At 52.9% G+C, this 25,798-nt stretch overlaps 2 protein-coding genes across 8 annotated transcripts in view; one reads left to right on the forward strand and one right to left on the reverse strand.

Moving 5' to 3' along the window:
• The first annotated feature begins 21 nt into the window (after positions 1-21).
• PRPF40B (pre-mRNA processing factor 40B) lies at positions 22-21,310 on the forward strand. Of its 3 annotated transcripts, none has more exons than XM_060657713.2 (26): positions 28-129; positions 6,910-6,990; positions 7,779-7,922; positions 8,234-8,299; positions 8,979-9,006; positions 9,235-9,260; positions 9,396-9,506; positions 9,794-9,914; positions 9,997-10,021; positions 10,242-10,424; positions 10,660-10,789; positions 10,872-10,936; positions 11,452-11,616; positions 11,718-11,826; positions 12,204-12,354; positions 12,990-13,123; positions 13,788-13,902; positions 14,051-14,142; positions 18,557-18,673; positions 18,902-19,039; positions 19,248-19,343; positions 19,599-19,685; positions 19,903-20,080; positions 20,343-20,404; positions 20,518-20,661; positions 20,762-21,310. In XM_060657713.2, the coding sequence occupies exons 1-26, from the start codon at positions 127-129 to the stop codon at positions 20,852-20,854; spliced, it is 2,664 nt and encodes an 887-aa protein (XP_060513696.1). In that variant the 5' UTR covers positions 28-126; the 3' UTR covers positions 20,855-21,310. The 3 variants fall into 3 exon arrangements, with proteins under 3 accessions (XP_060513698.1, XP_060513696.1, XP_060513697.1); XM_060657714.2 differs by having other exon boundaries at positions 9,794-9,866; XM_060657715.2 differs by lacking the exon at positions 6,910-6,990 and having other exon boundaries at positions 22-129.
• A 272-nt stretch (positions 21,311-21,582) lies between these two features.
• FMNL3 (formin like 3) overlaps positions 21,583-25,798 on the reverse strand; it is a 53,590-nt gene continuing 49,374 nt past the window's right edge. For 3 of the 5 annotated variants that reach the window (XM_078449888.2, XM_078449889.1, XM_060657705.2), the window contains 7 exons: positions 25,622-25,751; positions 24,796-24,956; positions 24,343-24,444; positions 23,930-24,022; positions 23,520-23,643; positions 23,272-23,388; positions 21,583-22,563 (listed from right to left, as the gene is read on the reverse strand). In XM_078449888.2, coding sequence (XP_078306014.1) covers positions 23,297-23,388; positions 23,520-23,643; positions 23,930-24,022; positions 24,343-24,444; positions 24,796-24,956; positions 25,622-25,751 — 702 coding nt within the window. In that variant the 3' untranslated portion in view covers positions 21,583-22,563; positions 23,272-23,296. The remainder of the gene's footprint in view (positions 22,564-23,271; positions 23,389-23,519; positions 23,644-23,929; positions 24,023-24,342; positions 24,445-24,795; positions 24,957-25,621; positions 25,752-25,798) is intronic. The other 2 variants (XM_060657707.3, XM_060657706.3) reach the window with 1 other exon arrangement.

Here is a 25,798-nt window from a genome sequence, read left to right on the forward strand (position 1 = left end):
CGGAGCCCCGGCCACCAAGGGGTGCGACCCCCCATTGGCCCCGCCTTCCCGGCTGCGGCCCGACCAATCAGAGCGGCTTTTACTGGCGGGTGGGCCGAGCCGGCCCAGCTGCTCGGAGGCTCTGGCATGGTAACGTCCCCGCGCGGGGGTGGAGGGGCCCGGGGCGGTCCCACAGCGCCCCCGGCGGCTCGGGCCAGGGCCGGGGGGGCGGGGAGGCCGCCGGGGGTACCCGGGACCCCGGGGGAGGGCGAGGGGCATGAGGGGTTAGGAAAGGGAGCCCGGGAGGGGGAGGGGAGTAGGGATTTGGGGGAGAAGGGGCGGGGAGGCCATGATGGAGGATGGCGGGGTGAGGGGAGAGGGGGGTTGAGTGAAACGTGAGTTGCGGTACTGGGTGAGGAGGGGGAAGGGAAGAAGTGAAGGGTGGGTTTCTGGAGAAAGGTCGGAGAGAGGGTGGGAATGTGGGAACCGAGGAATAAGGGGAAAGCTGGGGCCACACTTTCCCCTCCTGGGATATTTGGCGTGCAACACGCCCCTCCCCAGGCCCAGTGCTTGTTTCCTCTGGAGGCCAGGATACCCCGTAAGACCACTTGGAGACCCCCCTCTCTTTCGTTTCCCCCTCATTGTCTCCTGAGGTGAGGAGGGGGCATTGTCTCCTGAGGAAAGAGAGGCTTCCGCCCCCATCCAGTGCTGGATAGTCCAAGAAACGAGAAAGCAGAGGACCCTTGGTCCCAACCCTGACTCTGCCATCAACAAACTGTGTAACAACTCTGTGTGACCTTGGGCAAGTCACTACCTTTCTTTGGGCCTCAGATTTCCCATCGGTTTTTAAAAAAGAAACAAGGAAAATGCATGAGAATGATACCCCAGATCTTTTCCAGCTTCAAAATGGGGTGGTTCTTGAGGAAAGAGTTCAGGAGAACGGGTTCTAGGATGTGGGGAAGCAAGGGAAAGAAGGCTGAAGATGGAGGCGAGGCCTTCAGCTGGGGCTGCAGAAAATCCCCTGGGATGTGGGGGGATGGTAGGCACAAAGTGTGCAGGGCTGGAGCAGGCTAGGCAGCGCCTCTGGAATCCTATTGGAGAGACGGAAGAACTCTGGAAGTCACAGAGGAGGTTGAGACCTAACCCAAGAAAATGAAGACCAGAATGAGGTCTTCATCCTGAGGGGATGGCAGATCAGAGAGAAGCAGTGGAAGGTGTTTTCTAGTGAGACAGCCAGTCTCTTTGGGGAGAAGGAATGCTAAGGCTGGTATAGAGGAGGGGGGACTAGGATGGTCTTGAAAACAGGGAGGGGCCCGTGCTGTTTGGGGCAGCTGAGGCAGGTAGACTGCGGGGTAGTCAGCTGGTCTCAGCCTCCATGGCATTTTTCTTTTTGATGATAGCTACCCTTTCTGAGAGGTGTGCCTTCCAGCTTTCGTTTTCCAACACAAATCCCGTTAGGGAGTGAGTCAGACCAGGCCAACCTTCAGGATTGTGTGTGAACTGGGGTGAAAAGAAAACAGGAGAATACGTTTGTAAGAAATAGCTGTGGCACCACCATCCTTGCTGGGAGGCAGCTCGGTGGAGTAGTTGAAAGTGCAGGCTTTGGGGTCAGACTGCTTGGATTCCAAACCTGCCTCTGCCACTTAATCTCTTAGAACCTCGGTCAAGTTACTTAATCTCTCTGAACCTCAGTTTCTTTATTTATAAAATGGGGATAATAATAACCTCTTAGATGGTTGCAAGGATTAAATGAGTATTTGGCATGGTATCTGGCTCGTAATAAGCACTCAATAAATATTAGTTGTTAGATGATATTAATCCCTCTTTCCATGCTCTTCCTTCTGTCTCTCCATTCTTGCTCTTTTCTCTTTTTATTCTTTCTTCTGAATCTTTAGTTCTGAGATGCCCCTTAGATGTGAAGTCTGAGAATTGATTGCACCTTGGGGGGGGGGGGGGTGATTCCACTGGCCCAGGTGAACATATGATGATCAGATGATCAATTGTCTCTTCATCATATCTCTCCAGCCCACAAATCTGTTTTTGTTCCAGGAAGACACAGGATCTTGATCTCCTTTAGCCCCATTTCCTATATCCCTCTCTCACACGAGTTACTTCAGAGTCTCACCCCAAAGTGTAATAAGACCCAAAGTTGTACAGGCACTGAGTGAGATAGGGGCAGGGGTGTTTCAGGAAAGAAAGTGTACACATTGCACAGGGGAAGCTGAAGAAAGGGAGGGCTTTGGAATTTCCATGGTAATTTATGTTCATTCCATTGCTCTGTCCTCTGCGGGAACTGTCCAAAACAGTCCAGTATCTGGATCCCGGCCAGGGGTCTCCATTCCAAGTTAAAGATGGTCAGTGCTCGCTTCGGCAGCACATATACCAAGTTAAAGATGGTCATATACAGTTCATTTTTCTATTATTTAGATTTTCCCATGCTAGTATTTTATTCCAGTTCCCTTTCCCCAGCCATATAGACAGCCTCTGCCAGCCTCTGTCCCTCTCATCACAGGCTGCCTTTACCCAGAGAATTTATACAAATGTACCTGAGCATATGCACACACATGCACACATTTGCCTGTTTAGGATATTCCAGTATGCAAAAATCTAATAAGGTGAAGGATGAGCCTGCATTTGATCACAGTACTTTGTATGCAGGGCCCTGACTAGACACTCAAGAGGAGGCTTAAAAGGAGAAAACATAATCCCTGAATATAGAGAAATCTCCTGAATAGGGAGATGGGCAGTCCCGTGGGAAACACCCAGCAAACGTCCACAGAGTAGCAGGTCATTGGTGCCAAGTAGTGCAGCATTTATCCTGAGGGGACGCAAGTAGGTAGGAGTGTGTATATGTGTGGAGGATAATCATAAAGGTAATCTGAAGATTGGATCATCTTGAACAGAGACCGTGGAATAAGAGGAACACATGGCGTAACCTAACAATTGCTGTGCAGAGAGGAGGGCAGCCATGGAGTCAGGCTGAACCAAGAAGAGTGGAAGAGCGTTGTTGAAAGGCTTTGAATGTTAGGTAGGATTCTGTGGGGTGAGCAATAGGGAGTCATCACTAGTCCTCAAGGAAACGTTGGATCCTTGCTGATTTAACCACAGGGGGAGTGGGGAATATGCTAGAGTGAAAAAACCAGACCTGTTTCCTGTGGCAAGGGCTATGCCCGGAAGATAGGACTGGAGGGCAGGTTGGATCCAGTCCTGGCTCTGTCCCTGACAGGCGGGGTATGGGACTGATAATTCCCCTTAGTTTTCTCATCTGAGAAAGGAGACTACCTTGGGTGGTTGCCAGAAGACCCTCCAGATCTGCCATTCTGTGTTCCTGAGTAACTACCATGCCTTACCAGTGGCTGTGTTTTGTGGGACCTGCCAAGACCATTCAGTCATTAAGTCAACAAACATAAACACCTACTGTGTGCCAGCCAGGGACAGTGAGGAAAATACAGTGGGGATAGGATATCAGAGTGAGCAAAAACAGGCAAAGTCCCTGCCCCTTAAAGTTTAAGGTCTAGTTTAAAGTCCCTGCCCCTTAAAGTTTAACATTTCTTGTCAAAATACATCTTTTTTATTAATTTTTTTTTTTTTTTGAGAGACTACGTGTGTGCCTGCGTATGGGAGGGGCAAAGAGAAAGTGAGAGGGAGAGAGAGAGAGAGTCTTAACCTTAAGCGGGCTCCACACCCAGTGCCGAATCCAACATGGGGCTTGATCTCCTGCCATGAGATCATGACCTGAGCCAAAATCAAGAGTCGGACCCTTAACTGACTGAGGCACCCAGGCACCCCACAGATAACTTCTTAAAATCGATGAAGTATCATAATTTAAGTGTCAGCATTTGGATTTTGTTAGTGCCACCTAAAATAATCCTACAATCAGCATTGTGCAAAAAACTGTAAAATTCCAGTGGGTAATTGCTAAAGGGGGAGGGTACATGGTACATGAACATGCAAAAGAGGGCTCTGACTAGCCTGGTCCACTGGGTTGGGAGGGAGCCTTTCCTGAGGAGGTGGTGATTGACAGATGTGAGACCTGTAGGCTAGGTGTATGGGGTTGGCAGGAAGTTGTGCCTGGCAAAGATGCATGCCTGACATGGGAGAACTGAGAGGAGGTGAGGGTGGCCAGATGGAGCACAAACCCAGGAGCTCAGCGTGGATGAGGCTGGCACAGCAAACCTCCCACAGCCTTCCAGGCCTTGGGTAGGGGTTTTGGTCTCCACCCTGAGAACAGTGAGAGCCGTCAAAGAATTTTAAGCAGGGAGTAGCATGGTCTGAGGTGCATTTTGATGAGCTTGTTATGGCTGCTGATTGGAGCGGATGTGAGGAGACTACTACAGGAGGTTGGATGAACAAAAGGGGTGGTAGGGTGGAGGAGGAAATGGAGAAAAGTGGATGGATTCAAGAAATGTGTATGAGGCACAATTAACAGGACTCCATGACGTAGTGACAAGGCAGAGGGAGGTGTGGAGAATGACTCACTGGTTTCTATCTTAGACAACTGTATGGTTGGTGGTGCCAATCTCAGATGGGCAACTCAAGCCTAAGAGGGCCCAAAGATGGTTATGCAGCGTCTGGGAGGTCAAACCTCCCAGGGCAAGTGTGGCACAGAGAAATGGATTTCCTCCCATATTGATTAGTTTCTGATTTTTCACGCTAAGGACAGTCGCGAGCAGGAGCAGGTCTGAATACAGGGCCAGAGTAGGTGAACACTGAAAGAGGTGATTCAAGTTGGAATAGTTTGGCTTATGCCCTTCTCTCCTTAGGACAAGATGAGTGGAAAAAGGAAGGACAGATATTGCTAGAGGTAGAGATTAAAAAGCATCTTTAAATGCTGAGCCTTCTTGGCATAGGGGTCATTGGGTAAGTAGGGAAATTGGGCAGCAGTGAGGTGTCTCCTCTTCAGCCAGCTACCACCTTTCCATAGAACTCCTTCCTCCTGACACCTTCTAACCTTCAAGCAAAAAGGAGGAAGGGCAGGGCTGTTGGCTGCATCTCCAAGCCTCAGTTCGCTTGGGGGAAAAAAAAAATATATATATATATTTTATATATATATATTTGAATAGGGGGTATATATATATATATATATATATATATATATTCAATATATATATAAAATATATATATATTCAATATATATATAAATATATATATATTCAATATATATATATATAATATATATTTATATATAATATAAATATAAATTATATATAATTTATATATATATAATATATTTATATTTATATAATATATATATTTATATATAATATAAATATATAATAAATATATATTATATATAATATAAATATATATATATTCAATATATATATATAAATATATATATATATTCAAATATATATATTTGAATAGGGGGTATAATTACATGGTTACAAAGGGTATACATACAGTGAGAAATTTCCCTTCCCACTTCTGTCCCCCTTCTACTGATTTCTTGTATGTCATCTTTTCTCTCCAGTTTTCATACAAATGATCCAACTTTGCTGTACTTTGCTTTTTTTTTCCCACTTATTAACGTATTTAGAGATTGCTCCTATCAAGACAATGAGCATCTTCATTTTTTATGACTATATAGTATTCCATTGTATGTTTGCGTATAATTTCATAGTTACCTAGTGATGGATATTTGGGCTGATTCCAGTCTGTTTTTACGAATAATATGGAATGGAAACATACATACGTAATTTTGGCCACGTGGGGCTATATTTACAGAATGAATTTTTAGAATTAGGGGTGTTTGTTCCTTCATTTGTTCTTACATTCATTCAATATTTATTGAGTACCCATTATGTGCCAGACACTATTAGGTATGAGGAGTCCAGCTTTCAACAAGTCAGACATGATCCCTGTTCTCATGGAATGTTATTATACTTTAGTAAGGGGATAATAATAATAATTACAAAACTGTTATATGCACCAAGAAACTTAGAAGGGAATCAGAATAAATTGGAAGGGATCTGCTTTAAATAGTCAGGAAGTCTTTTTAGAGCAAGTGATATTTAAGCCAACCACTGAAGGATGGGATGTGGCAGCCGGTAGGTGTAGGACAGGGAGACCTAGGCTGTTCAGAGTATCAGCCACAGGGAGATGGGTTTGGGATCTATAGGGGAGGGGGAGTAGAGCTAAAGAGGAGGGGGTGATTGGGAGTGGGAGGTCTCAGAGTGAGTGAGTGACTAAGGATGAGGCCAGTTGTGGGAGGCTGGCAGTGAAGAGAGGAGGCTAGTGCTTTGAAGGCATAGTGACTGTTCACAGGGCTTTGGGTTTGAATCTAACTGGGTGAATTCAGGTAGGGGAATGGGAAAAGAGGTCACTTCCTCCCGGGATACTTTGGGAATGAGAGGCCTCTGCTGAAGGTTTGAGGGAGGCTCAGCCTTTGCCCACAGACGGGAGAATGGATGAAAAGCCTTGGGAAGAGCTAGTCTGTGCCTGCAGTACAGCTGCCTCCATCTTTTCTGTGGCTTTGGCAAAATAAAGATGACTTTTTTTTAAAGTTTTTTTTTAACGTTTATTTATTTTTGAGAGACAGAGCATGAGCAGGGGAGGGGCAGAGAGAGAGGGAGACACAGAACCTGAAGCAGGCTCCAGGCTCTGAGCTGTCAGCACAGAGTCTGATGCGGGGCTTGAACTCACGAGCTGTGAGATCATGACCTGAGCTGAAGTCCGATGCTTAACTGACTGAGCCACCCAGGTGCCCCTAAAGATGACTATTGAAGGGGCATGGCCCGCTGGCTCTTGGCTGGTGGAAGAGAGTAGACCTAGCCAGGGCTCAGAGCTGGGCATGGGCAGGAAACTGGGCCAGGAGACCCTTTCTCTGAACTTTGTGCTCCTTTTTCATCCTCACCGCTCTGCTTCCCTTCTGCAAAAGCCCATCTCTTTGCCCATCCTGGGTCCTATGACTTTTCTCTCCCTCAACAGTCGGTTCCCGATTCTGGTCCCCGGCCCCCAGCAGCGCCTGCCCCCTTCCCACCGGGGCCCCCCATGATGCCACCACCCTTCGTAAGTTTCATGTCTTTCCCTGGGCTTGGCTTTTCCAGCCTGCAACCCCCAGCTCCCCAGTCCCTAGCGCTGCTGCCTCGCCAGCACGGTTTTGTGTAATGTCCCCTCTGCTGCCCTTGGTAAAGGGGTGGTGTTGCTTGGGCATTGGGGTGGGATGAGCTGCTGTTAAGCATCCAGTCCATAAAGCTGACAGCTCCCCCTTTGTCTTTTTGTCCTTGGGATGCAGTGGGGCTGGGGTAGGAGGAGTGGAAGGGAAAAGACCCTGTTAGTGTGAGGGCGTGGCAGGGCTGCCTTTCTCTTTCACTACTCCTTATCTCTGTTCTTTCAATACGCCACAGAAGGCAGACTGAAATAGCGGCTGGTGGACACAGAGTTGGAGAAAAAGGGATGGGAGGCAGGGGACTGGGGGATTTGGATACCTGGAGTCCTGCCTTGTGGCCCTTACTCTGAGAGGCCTCTTTGGGGAGAATTGGCGAGGAGGTGGAGCCTTCCAGCCACGGTCTGGCGGCAGTTACACTTCCCTTTTCCCTCTCCCTTCCCTACCTCTGAAGAAGTTGTGTGCTTGCTTGTTAGACCCAGAAGACCCTCTCCCCCTCCCCCCCAGTTATCAGTCTTTCTCAGTGGTGAGGAGCAGGCACTTTCATGCTTTGTGCTTCTCAAACTAAAGCCTTGAAATTGCCTCAGAGCTGGGGTGGAGGGTCAAGAAGGGTGGGAGACAAGTCGATATTCCCTGATAGGTCAATGCAGTGCCTTCTCTGCTCAGTATCCATTCCTTTCCTCATTTTCAGATGCCCCCTCCAGGAATCCCCCCACCCTTTCCTCCGATGGGACTACCTCCCATGAGTCAGAGACCGCCAGCCATCCCCCCAATGCCACCTGGCATCATGCCCCCAATGCTTCCACCAATGGGGGCGCCACCACCACTCACACAGGTAATCAATCCTCTCTCCTCACCAGTGCCTCAGAAAACCTGTGAGCCTAGCTGGGGGTAGGGGTTAGAGTGGGCATCTGGACTTCAGAAAGTAAGGGGAAAAGAGAGGGAGCTTTGGCTAGGCCCATGAGGATTTGTCTGCTGAATGACTGGAGAACACTCCTCGGCTAGGCCGAGAGCCCAGAAGCCGGGGATTGTCTGAGGGAGTGCCCATGTGAAGGTCATGGCCCCAAATGGGATCTCTCAGGAGCCTGCCTAGCCTGTGCCTGCCCTCACCTTGGTAGCTAGTTTTTGTCTTCTTTGTATCCCTAGATACCAGGAATGGTACCTCCCATGATGCCAGGAATGCTGATGCCAGCGGTGCCTGTCACCGCAGCGGTAAGCACTGGGGACCAGCAGGAAGCAGGCTCTGCACTGCAGCCCTGTGGGTCTGATTTGAAGTACAGGGATATGGCCTCCATTCTTTCCCTCTTCTCATCGGATCCACCCTGGTCCTGGCAGCACTCCCCACACTCAAGTCCTCCTCTCCAGCCATGTACTCTGCTCTTCTAGTTTCTCGCTCATCCCCAGCGGCATGTACATTCTCTCTTGTTACTTCTCGCCGTGCCCAGCTTCCTTAAGGAACACATTCATGGCTGACACTACTGTCGCAGAGCTAGCACTGTGGACACTCGAATACAGTCCCCTCTTCACATCTTCTTTGTTTCTGAAGGAAGAAACGGCACCTGGGGATCTCACCGTACCTTCTTGTGCCGTTGCTCAGTATAGTAGAGTCTGGGTAGGATGTGGCATTTGGCATCCACTATGGAAGAGGGGTCTCAGAGGTTGACTCAACAAAATACTGTCACCTGAGGAAGACAACAGAGCTGCTATGCAGTTCCCCTTAGGGTCCTAGAGCCACGGCCCCAGAGGGTGGGGGATGCCTATTAGGGAGCAGAGGTCCCTGGGAGCAGGACACATGGATCCTGGCCTGGCCTGCTTCTTCATCCCCCATGGCCTGGGTCCTGGGGGCCACTGGGCTTGGCCCCAACCCTTCCCCCTCCTCTTTCTTCGGCAGACGGCTCCGGGTGCGGACACAGCCAGCTGTGAGTCTTCTGGGGGTCTGCTCACCCCAGGCTCGGAGGTTGGGGGGTACAGGGGAGAGGGGAACATGGACTAGAGCCCACCCTGGATCATGCCTGTTGGGATGCCAGGGGGCCTGGGATGTTGATGGGACCAGGGGATATTTATTGGGGATGGAGTAAGGGAGGAATAGGTGGGATAAGATGGGGATTGGAGCAAGGACTTAATGTTTCCTTTGGCTTCTTTTCTAGCTGCTGTGGCTGGGACAGGCCCTCCGGTGAGTTCTTCCAGCTCAGGGGTCTCTGGGTTGAAAGGCTGAAAGTTGGGGGGCTGATGGTTAAATCTTTGGGGTGAGGAGGAGGAGCTTTGGGAAAGGAGCCTTGACCACCATTCTGTGCCCCCCCCCCCCCAGAGGGCCCTGTGGAGTGAGCATGTGGCCCCTGATGGGCGCATCTACTACTACAATGCTGACGACAAGCAGTCCGTGTGGGAGAAGCCCAGCGTGCTCAAGTCCAAGGCAGAGGTCCTGAGCGGGGCTTTCTGGCCCTTCCTTTCAGCTTCCCTGACCCCTCCAAGTTCTTGGCTTCCCCTGAGTCTTTAACCATGCACATGGTTCCTCTGATCCCAAGATCCCTAACCACCCCTCAACCTCCCTAGGATCTCAGGAAATCTACCTTCCCCCATGTTGTGCCAGGCCAGGTGGTAACTAAAAACTCCTACGTTCTCTATTCACTGGATCCCCTTAGCTCCCCCAATTGTGGCTAGAGGGCATGCCCAGTCCACTGATGTCCTCTGCCCATCCTCTTGCAGTTGCTGCTGTCTCAGTGTCCCTGGAAAGAGTACAAGTCAGACACGGGCAAACCTTACTACTATAACAACCAGAGTAAGGAGTCTCGCTGGACCCGGCCCAAGGATCTGGATGACCTGGAGGGTGAGGAGGGGGTGGGCCTGGGCTGTGGTTCTGGGGGGTGGCACTTGCCACCCTGTGACCACGTTATCTTTTCCCATTGCAGCTCTAGTCAAACAAGAGGCTGCAGGGTGAGTGACTTGCCCACCTATCCATCCAAATTTGGGGGCCACCCGAGGGGTGGGAGTGAACCCTCTCTCCATGGTCCCTGCTCCGTGGAAGAGCCAGCTGTCAGTCTCCTTGTGGAGTGGTCTGCTCTGGCCCCAGTCCTTCGCAGGATAGAGACCAGCTGGTCCGACTCTCCCTGTCTCTGCTCTACTTGTGGACACTGCCCTTCTGGCTCATCTGTAGGAAGCAGCAGCCGCAGCCACCTCAGCCCCAGCCTGAGCCCCCACCTGTGCCGCCCGGCCCCACCCCTATGCCTCTGGGCCTTCTAGAGCCTGAGCCAGGTGGCAGTGAAGATTGCGATATGTCAGAGGCTGCCCAGCCTGTGGAGCAAGGGTTTCTGCAGCAGCCGGAGGAGGGCCCCAGCAGGTGAGGGCTGCCCCCTGAGATATTCCAGATACTGGCCTCGAGCTCCCAACCTAGTTCAACCCTTGAACTCTGCCAGGTCTCTTGGGAAGGGTGTGAAGATCTGGGCTTGGCCTCTGAAGGGCAGAAAAGGGCTGCTCTGGGGAGCCAGGAGAGGGTGGTATGCTGCTGATTGCATAGGGCACTGAAACTGTGGGGACTGGGAGATGGCTGTGGCTGAGTCCCCTTTGCCCCCCAGTGCTGCTGGACAGCATCAGCCACCGCAGCAGGAGGAAGAGGAATCAAAGCCAGAACCAGAGAGGTCTGGCCTCAGTTGGAGCAACCGGGAGAAAGCAAAGCAGGCCTTCAAGGAGCTGCTGAGGGACAAGGTGCGGGGGTGGGGCTCCCAGGGTAGGCCTGGAGGGGGCTGGAGGTGGGCAGGCCCCGTGACCCCTGCCTGCTCCATTCTAGGCTGTCCCCTCCAACGCCTCGTGGGAACAGGCCATGAAGATGGTGGTCACCGACCCCCGTTACAGGTAGGCCTGGGCAGAGGGAGCCAGGCCCTCCAGACCATGTTTGTGAGAGCAGCTGGGCTAGGGCCTCCCTGAGAAGCCCAGCTCAATACTCAGGCCCCAAGGGGGCCTGAGTCAGGAGAGCGATAGAAGGGCAAGGGTGTAGGGAAAAGAAGCTGGAGGGCCTCCTGGAGGAGGAGGGGAAAGGTATCTGATATGAGATATTCAATAAATGCTTGTTGAATTGAATTGATTGGAACTGAATTAATTGGGGTGAGGGGGCTGGAAAGGGTGGAGGCCTGACTGCACCTTGAGCAAAAGGGCCCAGTGTTAGTGGTGTCTTGGAGCCCAGTCTTCCCCTGACTGCCTCCCACCCCTCCCCTCATCCCAGAGACCCATTTTGCCTCCTTGCAGCCTGCTGTGCCCATGCATGGACCTCTCACTCAGATCTGTCTGCCATGACCCTGCTTGGTGGCTGTGCAGGGTGGTTCAGGCTGACTCCCCTATCCCCATCCCGCTCCCACCCTCTTCCACCCCAGTGCCTTGCCCAAACTGAGTGAGAAAAAGCAGGCATTCAATGCCTACAAGGCTCAGCGGGAGAAGGAGGAGAAGGAAGAGGCCCGGCTAAGGGCCAAGGAGGCCAAGCAGACCTTGCAGCATTTCCTGGAGCAGCACGAACGCATGACCTCTACCACCCGCTACCGGTCAGGGGGCCTGGCTGGGGTGGGGCCTGGGAACCCTGAGAACATGCGGGCCCAGGGTCTCTGTTCCCTGCTTACCTACCCATGGGCCATATACTCCACAGGCGGGCAGAACAGACCTTTGGGGAGCTGGAGGTATGGGCTGTGGTCCCTGAGAGGGATCGAAAAGAGGTTTATGATGATGTCCTCTTCTTCCTGGCCAAGAAGGAGAAGGTAACAGTCACTGGCTGGATCCATTAGCCTGTCTCACTTTAGATTGTTCATGTCTTTGCATCCTTATGGACCCTGGCCATTCATTTCTCCACTGTCCCAGGGTCCCAGCTCCTTACTCAGAAGCTGGTATGGCACTTGCACATCTCCCTGTTTCTGGTCTGGGCCTATAGCCTGGGTATGGGAGGGCAAGAAAGCATCTATGAGGGGTTGGTCTGTAACCTGTGCCCCTTCCCCTTTCTGGGAGCATGAAAGTCTGGAGTCTGGCCCTCCTAGGTTCCCTAGCTACCTGCCTTCCCCGAATGCTCCTCTGTCCAGGCCCACTTGAGTAGCTCCGACCTATCCTACCTTACCCTGACCCTGACACTGTGGCTCCCCAGGAACAGGCCAAGCAGCTCCGGCGCCGCAACATCCAGGCCCTGAAGAGCATCCTGGATGGGATGAGTAGTGTCAACTTCCAAACCACATGGTCCCAGGCCCAGCAGTACCTCATGGATAACCCCAGCTTTGCTCAGGACCACCAGCTGCAGAGTAAGCCCGGGTCTCCGTTCCTGCCTGTCCCTTCCCCTTTCCTCACAGACCTGGGACCCCACTCTCCAGACTGGAGATGGAGAATGCTGGGTCACTCCCTCCTCCCCTCTGGTGTCCACTGTTGACCTAGACATTGTATGTCCTTGGAGGAAGAGCTCTAGGATAAGTGTCAGAAGACCAGGAGATGATGATTTTTATAACTCATGTGAATATGGTCTTAAATTGTCATGGCACTGTGGGTCTTAACTGGTCACGTGTGTTACAGTGAGCTGTTGTTGGCCTGTAATCACTGGTAATATCAGAAATTTATCTTCTGAACTTGCATCAGAGTCTGACTGATTCCCAGTTCTAGAAAACCTCAGATCCTGAGATTACTAGTTTCATATGATTACTTCCAGTAACTGAATTCACAAGAGCTGAATACATGCTACTTTTTTTCTTCTACATGAATGAACCCTCCCCCAGAACCACCATTCCAGCAGCTCTCCCACATAGCCCTCTGGCCCTCTTGCCCACCACTCTGGGTGACCCTGGCATCTACCAAGGCAGCATCCTTGAACCCTGGGGGTGCTGGGGTCTGTGAGGGTGTCCCACTAGTGCGGTACAGGCTGAGCCTCCCCCCGCCCTGCACTTAGACATGGACAAGGAAGATGCACTGATCTGCTTTGAGGAGCACATCCGAGCTTTGGAGAGGGAGGAGGAGGAAGAGCGGGAGCGGGCCCGCCTTCGGGAGCGGCGTCAGCAACGCAAGAACCGGGAGGCCTTCCAGGTATCTTTGTTGCCCACTAGATTGGAACTCTGCTCTGCCCTGGACCATAACCTCTTTGCCCATGCCCTGCCTCCTCTCAGCTAGGCCCACTGTTTCATCTGTGTCTCGTCCTGTCCCACCTCCACGAGGCCTCTCTGTGCCTGCAGTTCTGCTCCTGCTGTGTCCCCTCAACTCTGGGCCTTGCTCCTCTAGGGAGACTAGATGTATGCACCACCCAGAAACTGCCAGCAGAGAGCACCCTAAAGGCACAGCTTGGCAGCTCAGCCAAGTTCATTTCCTTTTGGTAGGGAGCCAGATAGGCATAGCTAGCTTGTCCCCCAGCTTGGAGGTGGCGGTGGTGGTGGCGGGTTACTGAGATGTATCACTTTGGGAAGCTGAAAGCAAAAACTATAGGAAGAACATTCTCCAGACAAGTTTCTATTTCTCTGCCTTCTAGCCCAGCTTCTGCTCAAGTTTTAGTTCATTCCTGTCTGTATTTACATTCTCTGCATTTGCATTGCTGTCTGCCTCTCCATCTGTATCTCCTCATCTCTGCCTCCTTTGCCTGCATTTCCTCAATCTGGATTGTTCCTACCTCTCCCTACCATCTCCTTTCTTCCTCGCGTCTTTGGCTCTGCCTCTCTCCCTGTCTCACTCTCCCTGTAACTGGCCTCTCTCTGCTCAGACCTTCCTGGATGAGCTGCATGAGACAGGGCAGCTGCACTCCATGTCCACCTGGATGGAGCTGTACCCAGCGGTCAGCACTGATGTCCGCTTTGCCAACATGCTGGGCCAGCCGGGTAAGGCAGCCAGGCTCCCCCTTCTCTAGCCTGGCTTCCTGCCCTGCCAGCCTGTCTGCACCCCCACTCCCTCGTCCTGTCCTCGATCCCACCCCCAGGCCTTGGGAAGCTGCCGCCCGCCAGGCCCCCCTCCCTCCCTCCCCCGCAGGCTCCACCCCTCTGGACTTGTTCAAGTTCTATGTGGAGGAGTTGAAGGCACGATTCCATGATGAGAAGAAGATCATTAAGGACATTCTTAAGGTGAGGGAGGCCTGGGGTTGTGGGTGGATGCAAGCTGGGTGCAGGGCACACTCTCTGGACAGGACTTCCTGATAAGTCCTGTTTTGTAGGAGCATTGCAGCTCAGTTCAGCAGATATCTACTATGATCCCTTACTGTGCATTGAGGACACAGAAATAAGTAAGGTACAATTTCTATCTAGAAGGAGCTCATGGCCTTCCTATCTCATAGAAGATAGACATGACACCTATTACACAGAGGGGCAAGCGCTATTACAGAGACAGGAACCCAAAGAATTGACATTTGAACTATACCTTTAAGAACAAGTAGGTGGAGAAGGATGGAGGTCCTGGGCATAGGATATTACAGGAGCAGAGGCAAGGGAGTGGAGAGGCCACGGCACGTTAGGCCATGGCATAGCTGATCATAAACTGGTAGCTCACAGATGTGTTCCTTCTGGCCTGTACAGTATTTTAGAAAACTTTCAATTTTGTTGCTAATATTTTAAAACTGGGAGGTTGCACATAAAAATCTGAGTCTTCAGTTCTTTTAAAAATATGGATTATTGGGGCACCTGGGGGTCTCAGTTAAGCATCCGACTCTTGATTTCGGCCGAGGTCACGATCCTAGGGTTGTGGGATTGAGCCCTGCATCGGCTGTGCACTGAGTGTGGAGCCTGCTTAAGATTCTCTCTCACTCTGCCCCTCGGCCCCCAGCTCACGCGCTCTCTCTCAAAAAAACAAAATGTGGATTATCTGGCAGCACTGGCTGGTTTTGCAAGGCATTCAGTGGACCCAGGCTGGGACGCCATGCATGTCATCCTTATCGTCGTCACTCCCTATCACCTCCCTGGCGTGGCAGCGAGTTCAGCTGCCATTTACTGCTGTGCATGCACATTGCTTGTCTGACACTGGAGAGAGGGTTCTCAATGTCTGTGTCCATCAAAGGTAGAGAAGTGATAGAGACACTATAAGAGAGCCTTTTGTTTCAGAAGGAGAAAACCTAAGGAAAGCATATTTCTTTGTGGAAGTCAAGAACATGCAAATGCACTGGGGAGGCAGTATGCCCGGCAGTTAGGAGCAGCACCGTGGAGACAGACTACTTGGGGCACAAGTCTAGCTTAACCACTTGTTAGTTGTGTGACCTGCAGCAGGCTTTTAACCTTCCTTGGCCTCAGTTTCCTCATCTAAAAAATGGGGGAGTTTTCCACCAACATACACCTAATTACCAAGGGGAATAACTTGGTACCTGGGGTGAAAAGGGTCTGAGACCAAAGCTAGGAATGTCCCACTGCACACACATTTCTTTGAAATCCGGCGTTTTGCTTTACAGATTCAGGTGTTGCATCTTAATGCCACGTTATATCTCTCTTTAATATAAACTTAATGTTTTAAAGTTACTTACCATTAGGTAAGACATACCATATGGTCTCGTGGCTTCCTCTGTTTCTCTGGAACCACACATCCCAGTTTGGAAGTAGAGCCCTATGTATAAAATGCCTTGAATGCTAAAATAAGAAATTTGGATTTTTATCTTATAAGTTACAGGGAGCCAGGGTCAGATGATGTCCCGGAAGAGCCACTGGGTGAGTGTAGAGTAGTACCTCTCAGACTCAGTGCTTGTGTCCTTAGGGATTGATGGTGATGAGATAGTATTTGAAGCTTTGGGACACTGAAAGTCCTAGTGGCAAGTGGTTTAAACACATCTTGAGCTCGAGCCATCCTCTTCTGGCTCACCCCAGCCTTCTCTCCCCTGCTGTTGGAGCCCTTTGGTAGAAAGGTTAGAGCAGCATGGGACTCTGGAGGCGGGGTTAGAGGTGCAGGAGGTGGCAGGGAGACCAGTCCGGAGGTAATCTAGGTGGGAGACAAGCTAGAGCTCCACAGGGAAAACAGATGAGGGAGAGCTGTAGTGCTCCAGCTGTGTTTCTGAGATCCCCTGAGTTTCCTTGGGGGCACCTTGGGACAGGGAAGGGGAGCTGAGTGAGGGGAGGGACTTTATGCTCCTACTGTTTCTAAGTACAGCAGCTTCTCTTTTATATATTGGGGTTCTACGTAAGATTTTTGTTGAAAAAAATGTTTCTGCTGTTGAAAAAAAAGGAAGTTTAAAATCAGTAGGTTAAAGTCACTCAGAAGTAGGATGGACAGAGAGAGGCTGGAGAAAATAGAAATTCCATTTGGGGAATTAGTCTCAAAAGTAACCTGGGGCAGGGAGGAATAAAGCAAATACTGTATTTTAAATAGGATTATCATGTAAAGTATAAATATTTAATCTCAGGAGAGCTAAATTTTATTGGATGCTTACATTTTAGCCACGGAGTGGCTGGCCTTTGCTGACAGGCCTGTAGGAATCCAGTCCTCGCTGAGTCCTGTCTGGCCACATCTCCTGAGAAAGAAGCTGCTTTAGATAGTTCCCCTTTCTGTTGCCCCTTTTTGAGCTCCTGCCTATGGAAGGCTGAGAAGCCCAGGAGTCTCTATGGCCATCCACCAGCCCTGCAGACTGGGAGGGCACCTCTCACCCAATAGGATAATGCAAAGAGCCTTGGACTTGGAACAGCTGGAAGCCAGAAGATCTGGGCCTGGGACATCCATGGGAGTAGGGGTGGGGAGGGGGGGGGGTAGCTCACAGGAAATGAACCCTCTTGGGATCTGCTTAATTTGAAGTTTCTATAAAATATCCGGTCAGTTACAGGTCTGAAATCAGGAGGGAGGTAGGGGTTGAGATTGCTAGAGACGGTGTAGATTGAAAAGACTAAATGCTATTCTCAGGGGAACACCACATGCAAGAGAGGCACTAAAAGAGGTCAGAGACAGGAGGACAGTGTTGAAGTGAGCAGCAGAGGTGCAAGGACTGATCAGTCAAATGAGGACTGAGAAGGGGCCCTTGGAGTTGGCTATGAGGAGGACATGAGCACATTTAGGAAAGTAGTGTCTGTGAAGAGGGTAGAGTAGTAGGTACGGCACAGACCTTAGGGTCAGGTGACTCCTGCCTGTTTAGTGGTTGAGATCTCTGCAAGTTATAGAATGTCTGAGCCTCAGTTTCTTCATCGGCAAAATAGAGATAATTTCTGTGCACAGTTGTGAGAAGTGGTAGTATTTGTAAGTGTCTTGCTTATAGTAGGCCCAATAACTGTGTATTCGTTTCCTTTCGTGCTGCGTTTAAAGATTTTGAGTCAAAGAGAAAGAAGCAGAGGTTGTTAGCTTGAGGAAGGGGAGAGCAGGGTGGACAGGATGTTCCCGGTTAAGCGAGGTATGAGCTTGATGGAAGGAGCCAGTGGAGAGGTGAGATCGGAGCTTTCATTTCCCTGAGAGAGAGACTGGTGTGTTTAAGAAGGGCTGGAGCATGGGTTGAGGAAGTGCTCTCGGAATAAACAAGAGCATGCTCTCTATACTGTACACCTGAAAACGCATACAACACTGCATGTGAACTAACTGGAATTCAAATAAGAACTTAGAGAAAAGAAAAGCGTGCTGTGCATGGACACAAAAGCCAGAGCAAGTGAGTGCGGTGTGGAAGGAAGGGGAGGGAACTGGGCTGGTGCCCCAGCCGACTCCAACTCCAGTGGCTCCGCTTTTCACCAGGTTGACATGGGCCAAGTGAGATAACTTTCCTAAGCTTCTGCTTTATTAAGGTGTTGGGAGGCAGAGATGTGAAGCCCTGAGCCTGGCCCAGGGTGCTTCAAGAAGGGAAGGTATTTTTAGTAGTGTTCTGGAGACGCACACCCAATGGCCTCTCTTTCCCACATGGACTGAGGGGTCTGTGTGGGTGTGGTGCTTTAATCTGTGGGCTTTGGTGTCAGAAGGACTTGGGGTGGAGTTCTCTGTCAGCCACATACTAGCTGTGAGACCGTGGACAAGCGCTCTAGTTTCTCTAAACCTTGGTTTCTCCTTCCACATAAAATCAGGAGGCCAGGACCTATGCTTAAATTTCGATACTGAGGATTAAAAGCGATAACGTATGCGAAGTGAATGGTACCTGACACATAGTAAGCACTCCAGAACTGAGCCAGAGGATGGGGCCAGCAGGTGTTGACTGAGAGTGCAAGGAAGTTACTGAGCGGCCGGAGGGCCCCCCCTGGGGCCTGGCCTTAGGCCCAAGGAACAAAGAATTAATTGTGAGAAACCCAGGCATCAGTCAGCAGACATGGCACACACACACCCTGTTCCCCCTCCCCATGTGACCCAACGCCCACCCCTCCCCCCGCCCCTGTCCAGCTCCCTGGGACATCCAAACCAAGGGTAGGCATGGGAGGCTTAATCATCAGATGGTGAGGACTTGGACAGCTTGGTTTCAGAAGTGCATCTGAGTCCTGCGGGTCTCTTCTGGAGGCTGGGGGACTTCTAGAGCATTCTGTAGTCTGACCCTCTGCCAGCCCTGGAGGCCAGCTTCAGGCTTCAGGCCCGTGCTGGCCCCTGCTTCATGTGCCACTGTGCCCACAGGACCGGGGCTTCTGCGTGGAGGTGAACACAGCCTTTGAGGACTTCGCCCACGTCATAAGCTTTGACAAGAGGGCTGCTGCGCTGGACGCAGGCAACATCAAGCTGACCTTCAATAGTGTGAGGGGCCGGGCAGGGCGGGGCTGTAGCCAGGGCTCCATTCTCAAACTCATCCCTTTGTCTCGTTCCATTCCTTCTCATTCACTGCCCCCGTGTGACCGTACCCCCTGTTCAGGGGATGGCAACAGGAGCTCAGACCCCAGCTTCCCTCGACCTATGGTGTGCTTGAGTGGGGCCTGGGCACCCACCCTCCTGGGTGACCCAGTTCTACATCCTTTCTGCCCTCAGCTGCTGGAGAAAGCAGAGGCACGGGAGAGAGAGCGGGAGAAGGAGGAGGCGCGAAGGATGCGGCGCAGGGAAGCTGCCTTCCGAAGCATGCTGAGGCAGGCCGTGCCTGCTCTGGAGCTGGGCACTGCCTGGGAAGAGGTCAGGGCTGTAGCCTGGCACCAAACACCACCCCCTCAGTCCTGAGGGCAGCGGTGCTTCTCCACCACTGGGGGCCCACCCCAGTCATAGCACAGCTCGCGGCCAGCTTCGGCTCCCTTCCTTCCTCTGCCCCAGCCCTGCCCTGTGCTCATGGCGGTGTCCGTGCCGTGCCGGGGCTGGTCTGATCAGCAGTGCTCTCCCGTTCAAGGTCCGTGAGCGCTTTGTGTGCGACTCAGCCTTTGAGCAGATCACCCTGGAGTCGGAGCGGATCCGGCTCTTCCGGGAGTTCCTGCAGGTACTGGAGGTGAGGCAGAGCTTCTGGCCCCCTGCCCCTGTCCAAGGCTTATGAACACCCAGTCCAGCTCAACAGAGACTCCAGTGGCCTCCTCCTTCCCCTGGGGCTTTCCTTTCCCTGAACAACCAGGGGAGGTCTGACAGTGTCCTGGAGAAGCCTGAGGCCCTAGCCTGAGAGGAGGAGGCAAAATCAGATTTTAGGGTGCAGGGTCCTTCCTGGGGCTAACCCTGGTGCCGCCTTCACCGCTCCTTCTGCCTCTACCAGACTGAATGCCAGCACCTCCACACCAAAGGCCGAAAACATGGCAGAAAGGGCAAGAAGCACCATCGAAAGCGTTCCCATTCGCCATCAGTGAGTTGGTGGGCCGAAGGGATGTGGAGGGAGGCTGGACTGTCTTACGGAAATAGGAACCATGTTTCTTGTTTTTTCCCTACATCACCTCCCCCTCGAGTGAGATTTGGAAATTCCTTTGGCCCTGGATCCGCCTCTCTGTCCCCAGTTCCTAGACTTGAGGGCTTCTGGAGGCCAGAGAACCTGTGCCCTGACATGTATCTGCTGATCTGCCCAGGGTTCTGAGTCGGAAGAGGAGGAGTTGCCCCCGCCGTCTCTCCGACCCCCCAAACGGAGAAGGCGGAACCCCTCGGAGTCAGGCTCTGAGCCCTCTTCCTCACTTGATTCGGTTGAAAGTGGGGGTGCTGCCCTTGGAGGACGGGGTTCCCCATCTTCTCGCCTTCTCCTTGGATCAGGTAAGCAGTTGAGAGCTGGAGAGTTGACTCAGATGAGAGAAGGCCCCTGAGGAGCCCAGCCAGTGCCCTGAGGTTGGAGGTGGAGTGGACCGAGTAGGAAGAATGTCCCATCCCTGCCCAGGCAGGAACTGGGAGAAGGAAGGAAAACTGGACTGAGAGACTTCCTCAGATAGCTCCCTGTCTAAAGAATGAGGTCTATGGCAGAGAAAGGGATGAGCCCTCCCTCCTCCTGTGAGACTTACTGGGCATTTTCTGTCTCCAGATCATGGCCTTCGGAAAGCCAAGAAACCAAAAAAGAAAACTAAGAAGAGAAGACACAAGTCGGTGCGTAGAGAAGGGACTTCAACCCAGGGCCCTGCCATGTTGAGAGAGCTCTTCAGCCGCCTCCCGGGCTGTCCTTCACAGGAACTGAGCAGGCGGACTCTGGGCTCTTACAGAACAGTCCTGAGAGCGAGACAGACCCTGAGGAGAAAGCTGGCAAGGAGAGTGATGAGAAAGAACCAGAACAGGACAAGGACAGGGAGCTCCGGCGGGCAGAACTCCCCAACCGCTCCCCAGGTTTTGGAATCAAGAAGGAGAAGGTGAGAGGCAGGCACCTGACCCCAACCCAGTCAGCACTCTCTCCAGACCTCCGTGGCCCTCGGGGGAGGCTGTGGGTGAGCTGTGCCTTTGCTCCACTAGACGGGCTGGGACACGTCGGAAAGTGAGCTGAGCGAGGGTGAGCTGGAAAGACGGCGGCGGACACTCCTGCAGCAGCTGGATGACCACCAGTGACCCGACGAGCTGCTCTGCCTCGGGTCTGTGTGAGGCTGTGGATCCTAGGTCACCCTCACCATCTGCACTAGACTCCTTTCTTAGTCTGGTCTGTGTCCACTCTTCCTCAAGTAACCCCACCCCCAACACACCATTGTTGGCACCTCCCAAGGTTGCTTGTGGTGTTTAAGGGTCCTCCACTTCCCGGGCAACTAGTGCAGTCCTTGCCCTCAGCCCCAGACCAGAGATTGGTATGCTGTGTGGGGTGGGTGGTGCCAGTAGAGAAATGTGAGAAGGGGCCTCTAGGGAAGAATGACAGGTTGGTGACAGGTGGGGTCCTTACCCTCTAGCACCAGTACCTGCTTCTGCCTGCCCGGGCCCTCGGGCTCTACCACTCCTTCCTTCAGCCCCGGGACCCAGTGTATGTGTGTTTTGTTTTGTTTTGTTTTTGTTTTTTAAATAATATTTATAACATGGCCAGTGGCTCTTTTATCTTTTCCATATATTGCTGGGTAGGCTGGGTACTGGGCAGGTGCACGTGTGGCCAGCAGAGAGCACTAGTGTCCCATGACAGGCCAGCCTCCCTTTGTGTGGTTGGAGCCCACCCAGCCCGGTTCCCCTTCCCCAAGCTTTTGCCCTCACCTCCCCCAAGCAGGGGGCATCTCCATGCAGCCTCCTTTCTGTCTCCACGGTTCAGGTCAGGCCAAATGGCCACCCTAGTCCCCCACACTCAGAAAAAGGAGACAGAGTCAGGCCTGGTGCTTCAAGCCTTTGTTGAGAAAGAAGGTCTGGGATTTATGTACACGGGAGAAGGGAGGTGGTACATGTACAAAAAGAAGTGGCTCCCTGTATTCCCCTCCAGGGGCTGAGAAGAAACTGGCAGGAGACTGAGAAAATAGCTAAGACCACCATGTCCCCTGTCCCCTGCCAAAAAAACAAAAAACAAAAAAAAAAACCAAAACCCTTGCTGTGGAAAGGAAGTGAGGATGCTGATATCACACCCTTTCTCTAGCTATCCTGGGGTTGGGGCTGGGAAAACCTCTACCCTTCTGCCCACCTCGACAAGAACAGAGTCAGCCTAGAGTGGAAAGGGTCAAGGGCAGTAAGTGTGGCATGGCATCTCTCCTCTACCCTTATCACCGGGGCACAGCTGGGTGGGGCCCAGGCTTAGGTGGGCCTTGCTCCTGGTAAAATATGATCTGTGACTGGAAGGGTACTGGAGCTCCCTAAGTCTGGATACTTCCAGACCACAGCTGACCACAGAGCTGCAAAATGGAAGGGGAAAAACAGAAGGAATAGTCGCTTTCTCCTTTTGTCCCTCTGGCCTAGTGACAGAGGGCCTATGGGCCCCTGTATAGGCTAAGGCTGGAAATGATTTTTCCCAGCCCTGAGCTGACCATTGGTGACCTTTTAGGAAAAGAAGACCCTGGGGGCAAAGTGCAGTACTAGAGGCACCAGGGGAGTGTCAGGCCCAGTGCCCACACTGACATCAGGCACGCGCAGCTCTGAGCGCTGGGGTAGACGCTGGGTTGAAAGCAGCATAGCTCTCTGCTGCACCCTCAGCCAATTCCAGGGCTCCAGGTCCACGGGTTGGACTTGCAGGACTCTGGGAGTTGAAGTGCTTCTGCCACCAAGAGGGCCTTAGTGGGGGCCTGGAGCCCGAGGGGGGCCGTTGGGTGGTGCGGCACTCCTGGCTTGGTGGCGAACGACAATGGGCTGGCGGTGGAGGCCTGTGGGGAAAATGAAGGCCTGTGAACAGGCAGGGAGGCTGGGCCAGGCCCGCCGTCTGTAGGAACAGTCCCTTCAGGAGCAGCCCCACAGGCAGGGCCAAAGAAGAGCCAGCTATGAGGCCGATGAGGGAGAAGCTTAAAGGAGGGTAGTGAGGATAGTCAGAGACACTGCTGGGGCTCTGCATTTTCAGAAGACCAGGTGGGGGTGACTAGAGGCCACTGGGCAGTGGTAGAAACAAAGTAGACTCAACAATAGCCAGAAGCTGGGGAGAGACCCCAGGTAGACCAAATATCGGGGAACAGATCAAGGGACATCTGATACGCCCTGGGCAGAAGCTACTGCCAGAGCTTTTATGATGGGGATGGAGAGGCACAGGTCACAAAGGATACCAGGGCCCAGGAATGGAGCCTCAGCAATGAGAGGTGGTGGCCTGGTCCTGCCTGCTCTGGAAACTCCCTGCCCCTTGGAAAAGTGTAGTAGAAGCCAGGACAGCATTAGTCGGGGAGAGAATACTTCCCTGAGGGCACATGCAAGGGATAAGCCATGGTTTTCAGAGCATGGGGCATGCAAGTAGAGAAGTATGTGCCCCCATCACCACGAGGCTGCCAGAGGATGGTTCCAAGTCATGCAGGGGAGGAGGTGCCTGTGGGCCCAGCAGGAGTCCTGGGAGGTGGGCATGCAGAGGGGACAGCTGCGGTGCCCAGTACCTGTCAAGGGCCCCAGCCTTGGGGGTTAACAGTTTGACTCATCATGGTGGGCTGCATCGCAGAAGAAGCGTGAGCCCCGCTTGGCAGTACGGGCCGTGAAAGGGACACTCTTCAGCACTGCGGCCCAGGAAAGAGACACAGTGGTCAGGCCTCATGGGGATGGGATGGGAGGAGGGCCCAAAAGGGTAGGGTTGGAGTTTGGGAGCTGGGCCTAGTGGCCAGACCCAAGGGAAGGACAAGGGCCCCACCTGTAATGATGTCTTCAATGGTACCGTCCTTCCCTTCGTAAACAGGCCGATGCTCCTTGGCCTGGCGCCTCCTCAACTCTGCAATTAGCTCCTGCTGTTGCCACTTGTTCCGCTGGGAGGGGGTCTAGGGCCAAGCATTTGAAGGGGAAGGGAGTCATCACTAACCTACCATGGGGCTGATTCCTGCCCCTAGATGCAGTCTGAAGATGCCCTTGATTTGGGTACAGCAGCCCCCTCCTCATCATTGCCTAGGAATCCCTCCCAAAGCCCCTCTCCCCATCCCTTCGGACTCCAGCCTCACACCCTCTGGGTGGTCTCTGGGCTCCAGTTTTCCACCTCTCAAACTCTCTCCCCACCCCCTCCTAATCCTTTGCTCTGCTCTCCAGGCCCCAGCTCTTGGTCCCACCCACCTTGGCATCCAGTTTCTTGGCTTCCTGAGCCAGCTGCTTCTCCCGCATTACCTCCTCCTGCTTCTTTCTAGCTTCGTTCTCTTGTTCTGCTTCCTAAGAACCATGGGGGGTTGGGGGGGTGGTGGTGAGGCTCACACAGGCTGTGAGGGGAGGGGCTGACACTGAGGGTGGAGAATGGGTGGCAGTGGGGCCAGCAACCCCAGGTGGCCACCCTCTGGAGGGGCACTTCCTGCCCTGAACAATGACAGGAAGGGCCTGGGCCCCCACCCTGCCCACCCGTTCACAGCTGAGAGGCCTGTGGCCAGCTTCCATCGCTCCCTCCCAGGACTCCGAGGACTTGGATCCCAGCCTTCCCTCCCCCTACCAGTTTTCTTGCAGCCAAACTCCTTTTTAAAAGCCTTTCTTCCGCTCACCTTGTAAGAACGAATGAATCGGACAAATACCGGGAAGAATACAGAAGGGGGTGTGGTCTTGGGACTCTCACCGAAGTAGCGCACAACTGCATTGTAGGCCTCCTGGGGAAGGGGTGGACAGAAGGGATCAGGCTGGCAGAGGAGAAGCCCGGCTCCCCGCTGGGGACAGGAGGCTCACAGAAAGCAGTGCTCAGGGCCAAAGGAGGAAAACCAGCATCCCCCAGCCCTGTGGGATGGAAGAGAACTCAGGGCTCCCAAAGCTCCTTAGAATATGTCCCCGGGGGCAGCTGTCTGCCCCCGCACCCCGGCCTCTGCCATGCCTCTTCTCCACCACATACAGACACCCAACTGTGTGGTAAAAGTTCTTTGGTTCGAGAACCAGAACAAAGTTCACCTGGAGGGACACAGTGCCTCCGCCCTGGCCGCTCCCACCCGCCTCCACCTTTTGCCCACCTCAGCCGTCTTGGCATCACGCTGGAGCTTGTCCAGTTTGCCTTCGTTGGTGCTGAGGAAGTTCCGAAGGACACTGTTGTCATGTATGCTGCACTCCCGCCGAATCAGCTCCATGCCACGGCCCAGCTCCTTCACATCTAGCAGCACGTTCTCCAGGGACACTGTGGTCACCAGAGCCTGGGCTGAGGCCTACCCAGGGGCCAACATGCCCATCTCCCAGCCCAGGGCTACACAGAACTCTGTCCACGCAACCCCCCGACCCCCACCCTACACCCTGCAGCAAGCAGGTTCTCCTGCCTCTGCTTCCAGGTTAGAAGGGCACACCCAGCTACCAGGGCTCTCACAGGCAAGGAAAAGGAATGGGGGCTATGAGCTCATGACCCCAAAGAGCAAGGCAGCACAGGAAAGCAAGCCAGAGAGACTGCTGGTCTCCAAGATGGAGCTGCCTCAAGCCCACCTCAGTTTTCATGAGTGGGGCAGAAATGACAGCTGCCTTATGTCTGTGGGGCTTTATAGTTTTTCTATAAATGGAGAAAATGCAGTCTCCAGGGCCAGCACGAGGGAGCTGGGAATGAAGAACCACCTCTGCCTTCCTCTGCCTACTCCCATGGCACCCAAATGGGAAGGGTTGGGCTAGGCGGGTGCCTGCAGAAAGGCTCCCTTGGGGGTGGCCCCTACCCATGGCCCCAGCGGAAAGCTTTGAAGTGGCCAGAAGGGAGATAACAAAGGCCAGAAACAAAGGACCCAAGCGTTCCCTCTCCTAAGCTTCCTGGGATTGTCCTGGCCTAGACACGAGAGCAGGCTCGCTGGGCCAAGCTCCCCTTACCTGCTGCAGCCTTCTCCACAAAGTGTAGCTCATGCCAGAAGTTGGCCAGGTCTGGGTACTTCTCCTTCACTGTCAATGCGATGAAATGCAGCAGTGTCATCTTCCTGTCAGTGGACTTGGTATCCAGCAGCTGAGAGAGGGGGGCAGAGGGTGGTGAGAGAGGGCTGAGCACCATGG

This window comes from Panthera onca, chromosome B4, assembly GCF_046562875.1.
Source record: "Panthera onca isolate mPanOnc1 chromosome B4, mPanOnc1 haplotype 2, whole genome shotgun sequence".
Lineage (NCBI taxonomy): Eukaryota > Metazoa > Chordata > Mammalia > Carnivora > Felidae > Panthera > Panthera onca.

Bases quoted from the DNA above. Each gene is read 5' to 3' on its own strand.
- PRPF40B (XM_060657713.2), top strand. The intron at 6,991-7,778 runs GTAAGTTTCATG...CCTCATTTTCAG, and splicing joins CCATGATGCCACCACCCTTC to ATGCCCCCTCCAGGAATCCC. The intron at 19,686-19,902 runs GTGAGTTGGTGG...TGATCTGCCCAG, and splicing joins AGCGTTCCCATTCGCCATCA to GGTTCTGAGTCGGAAGAGGA.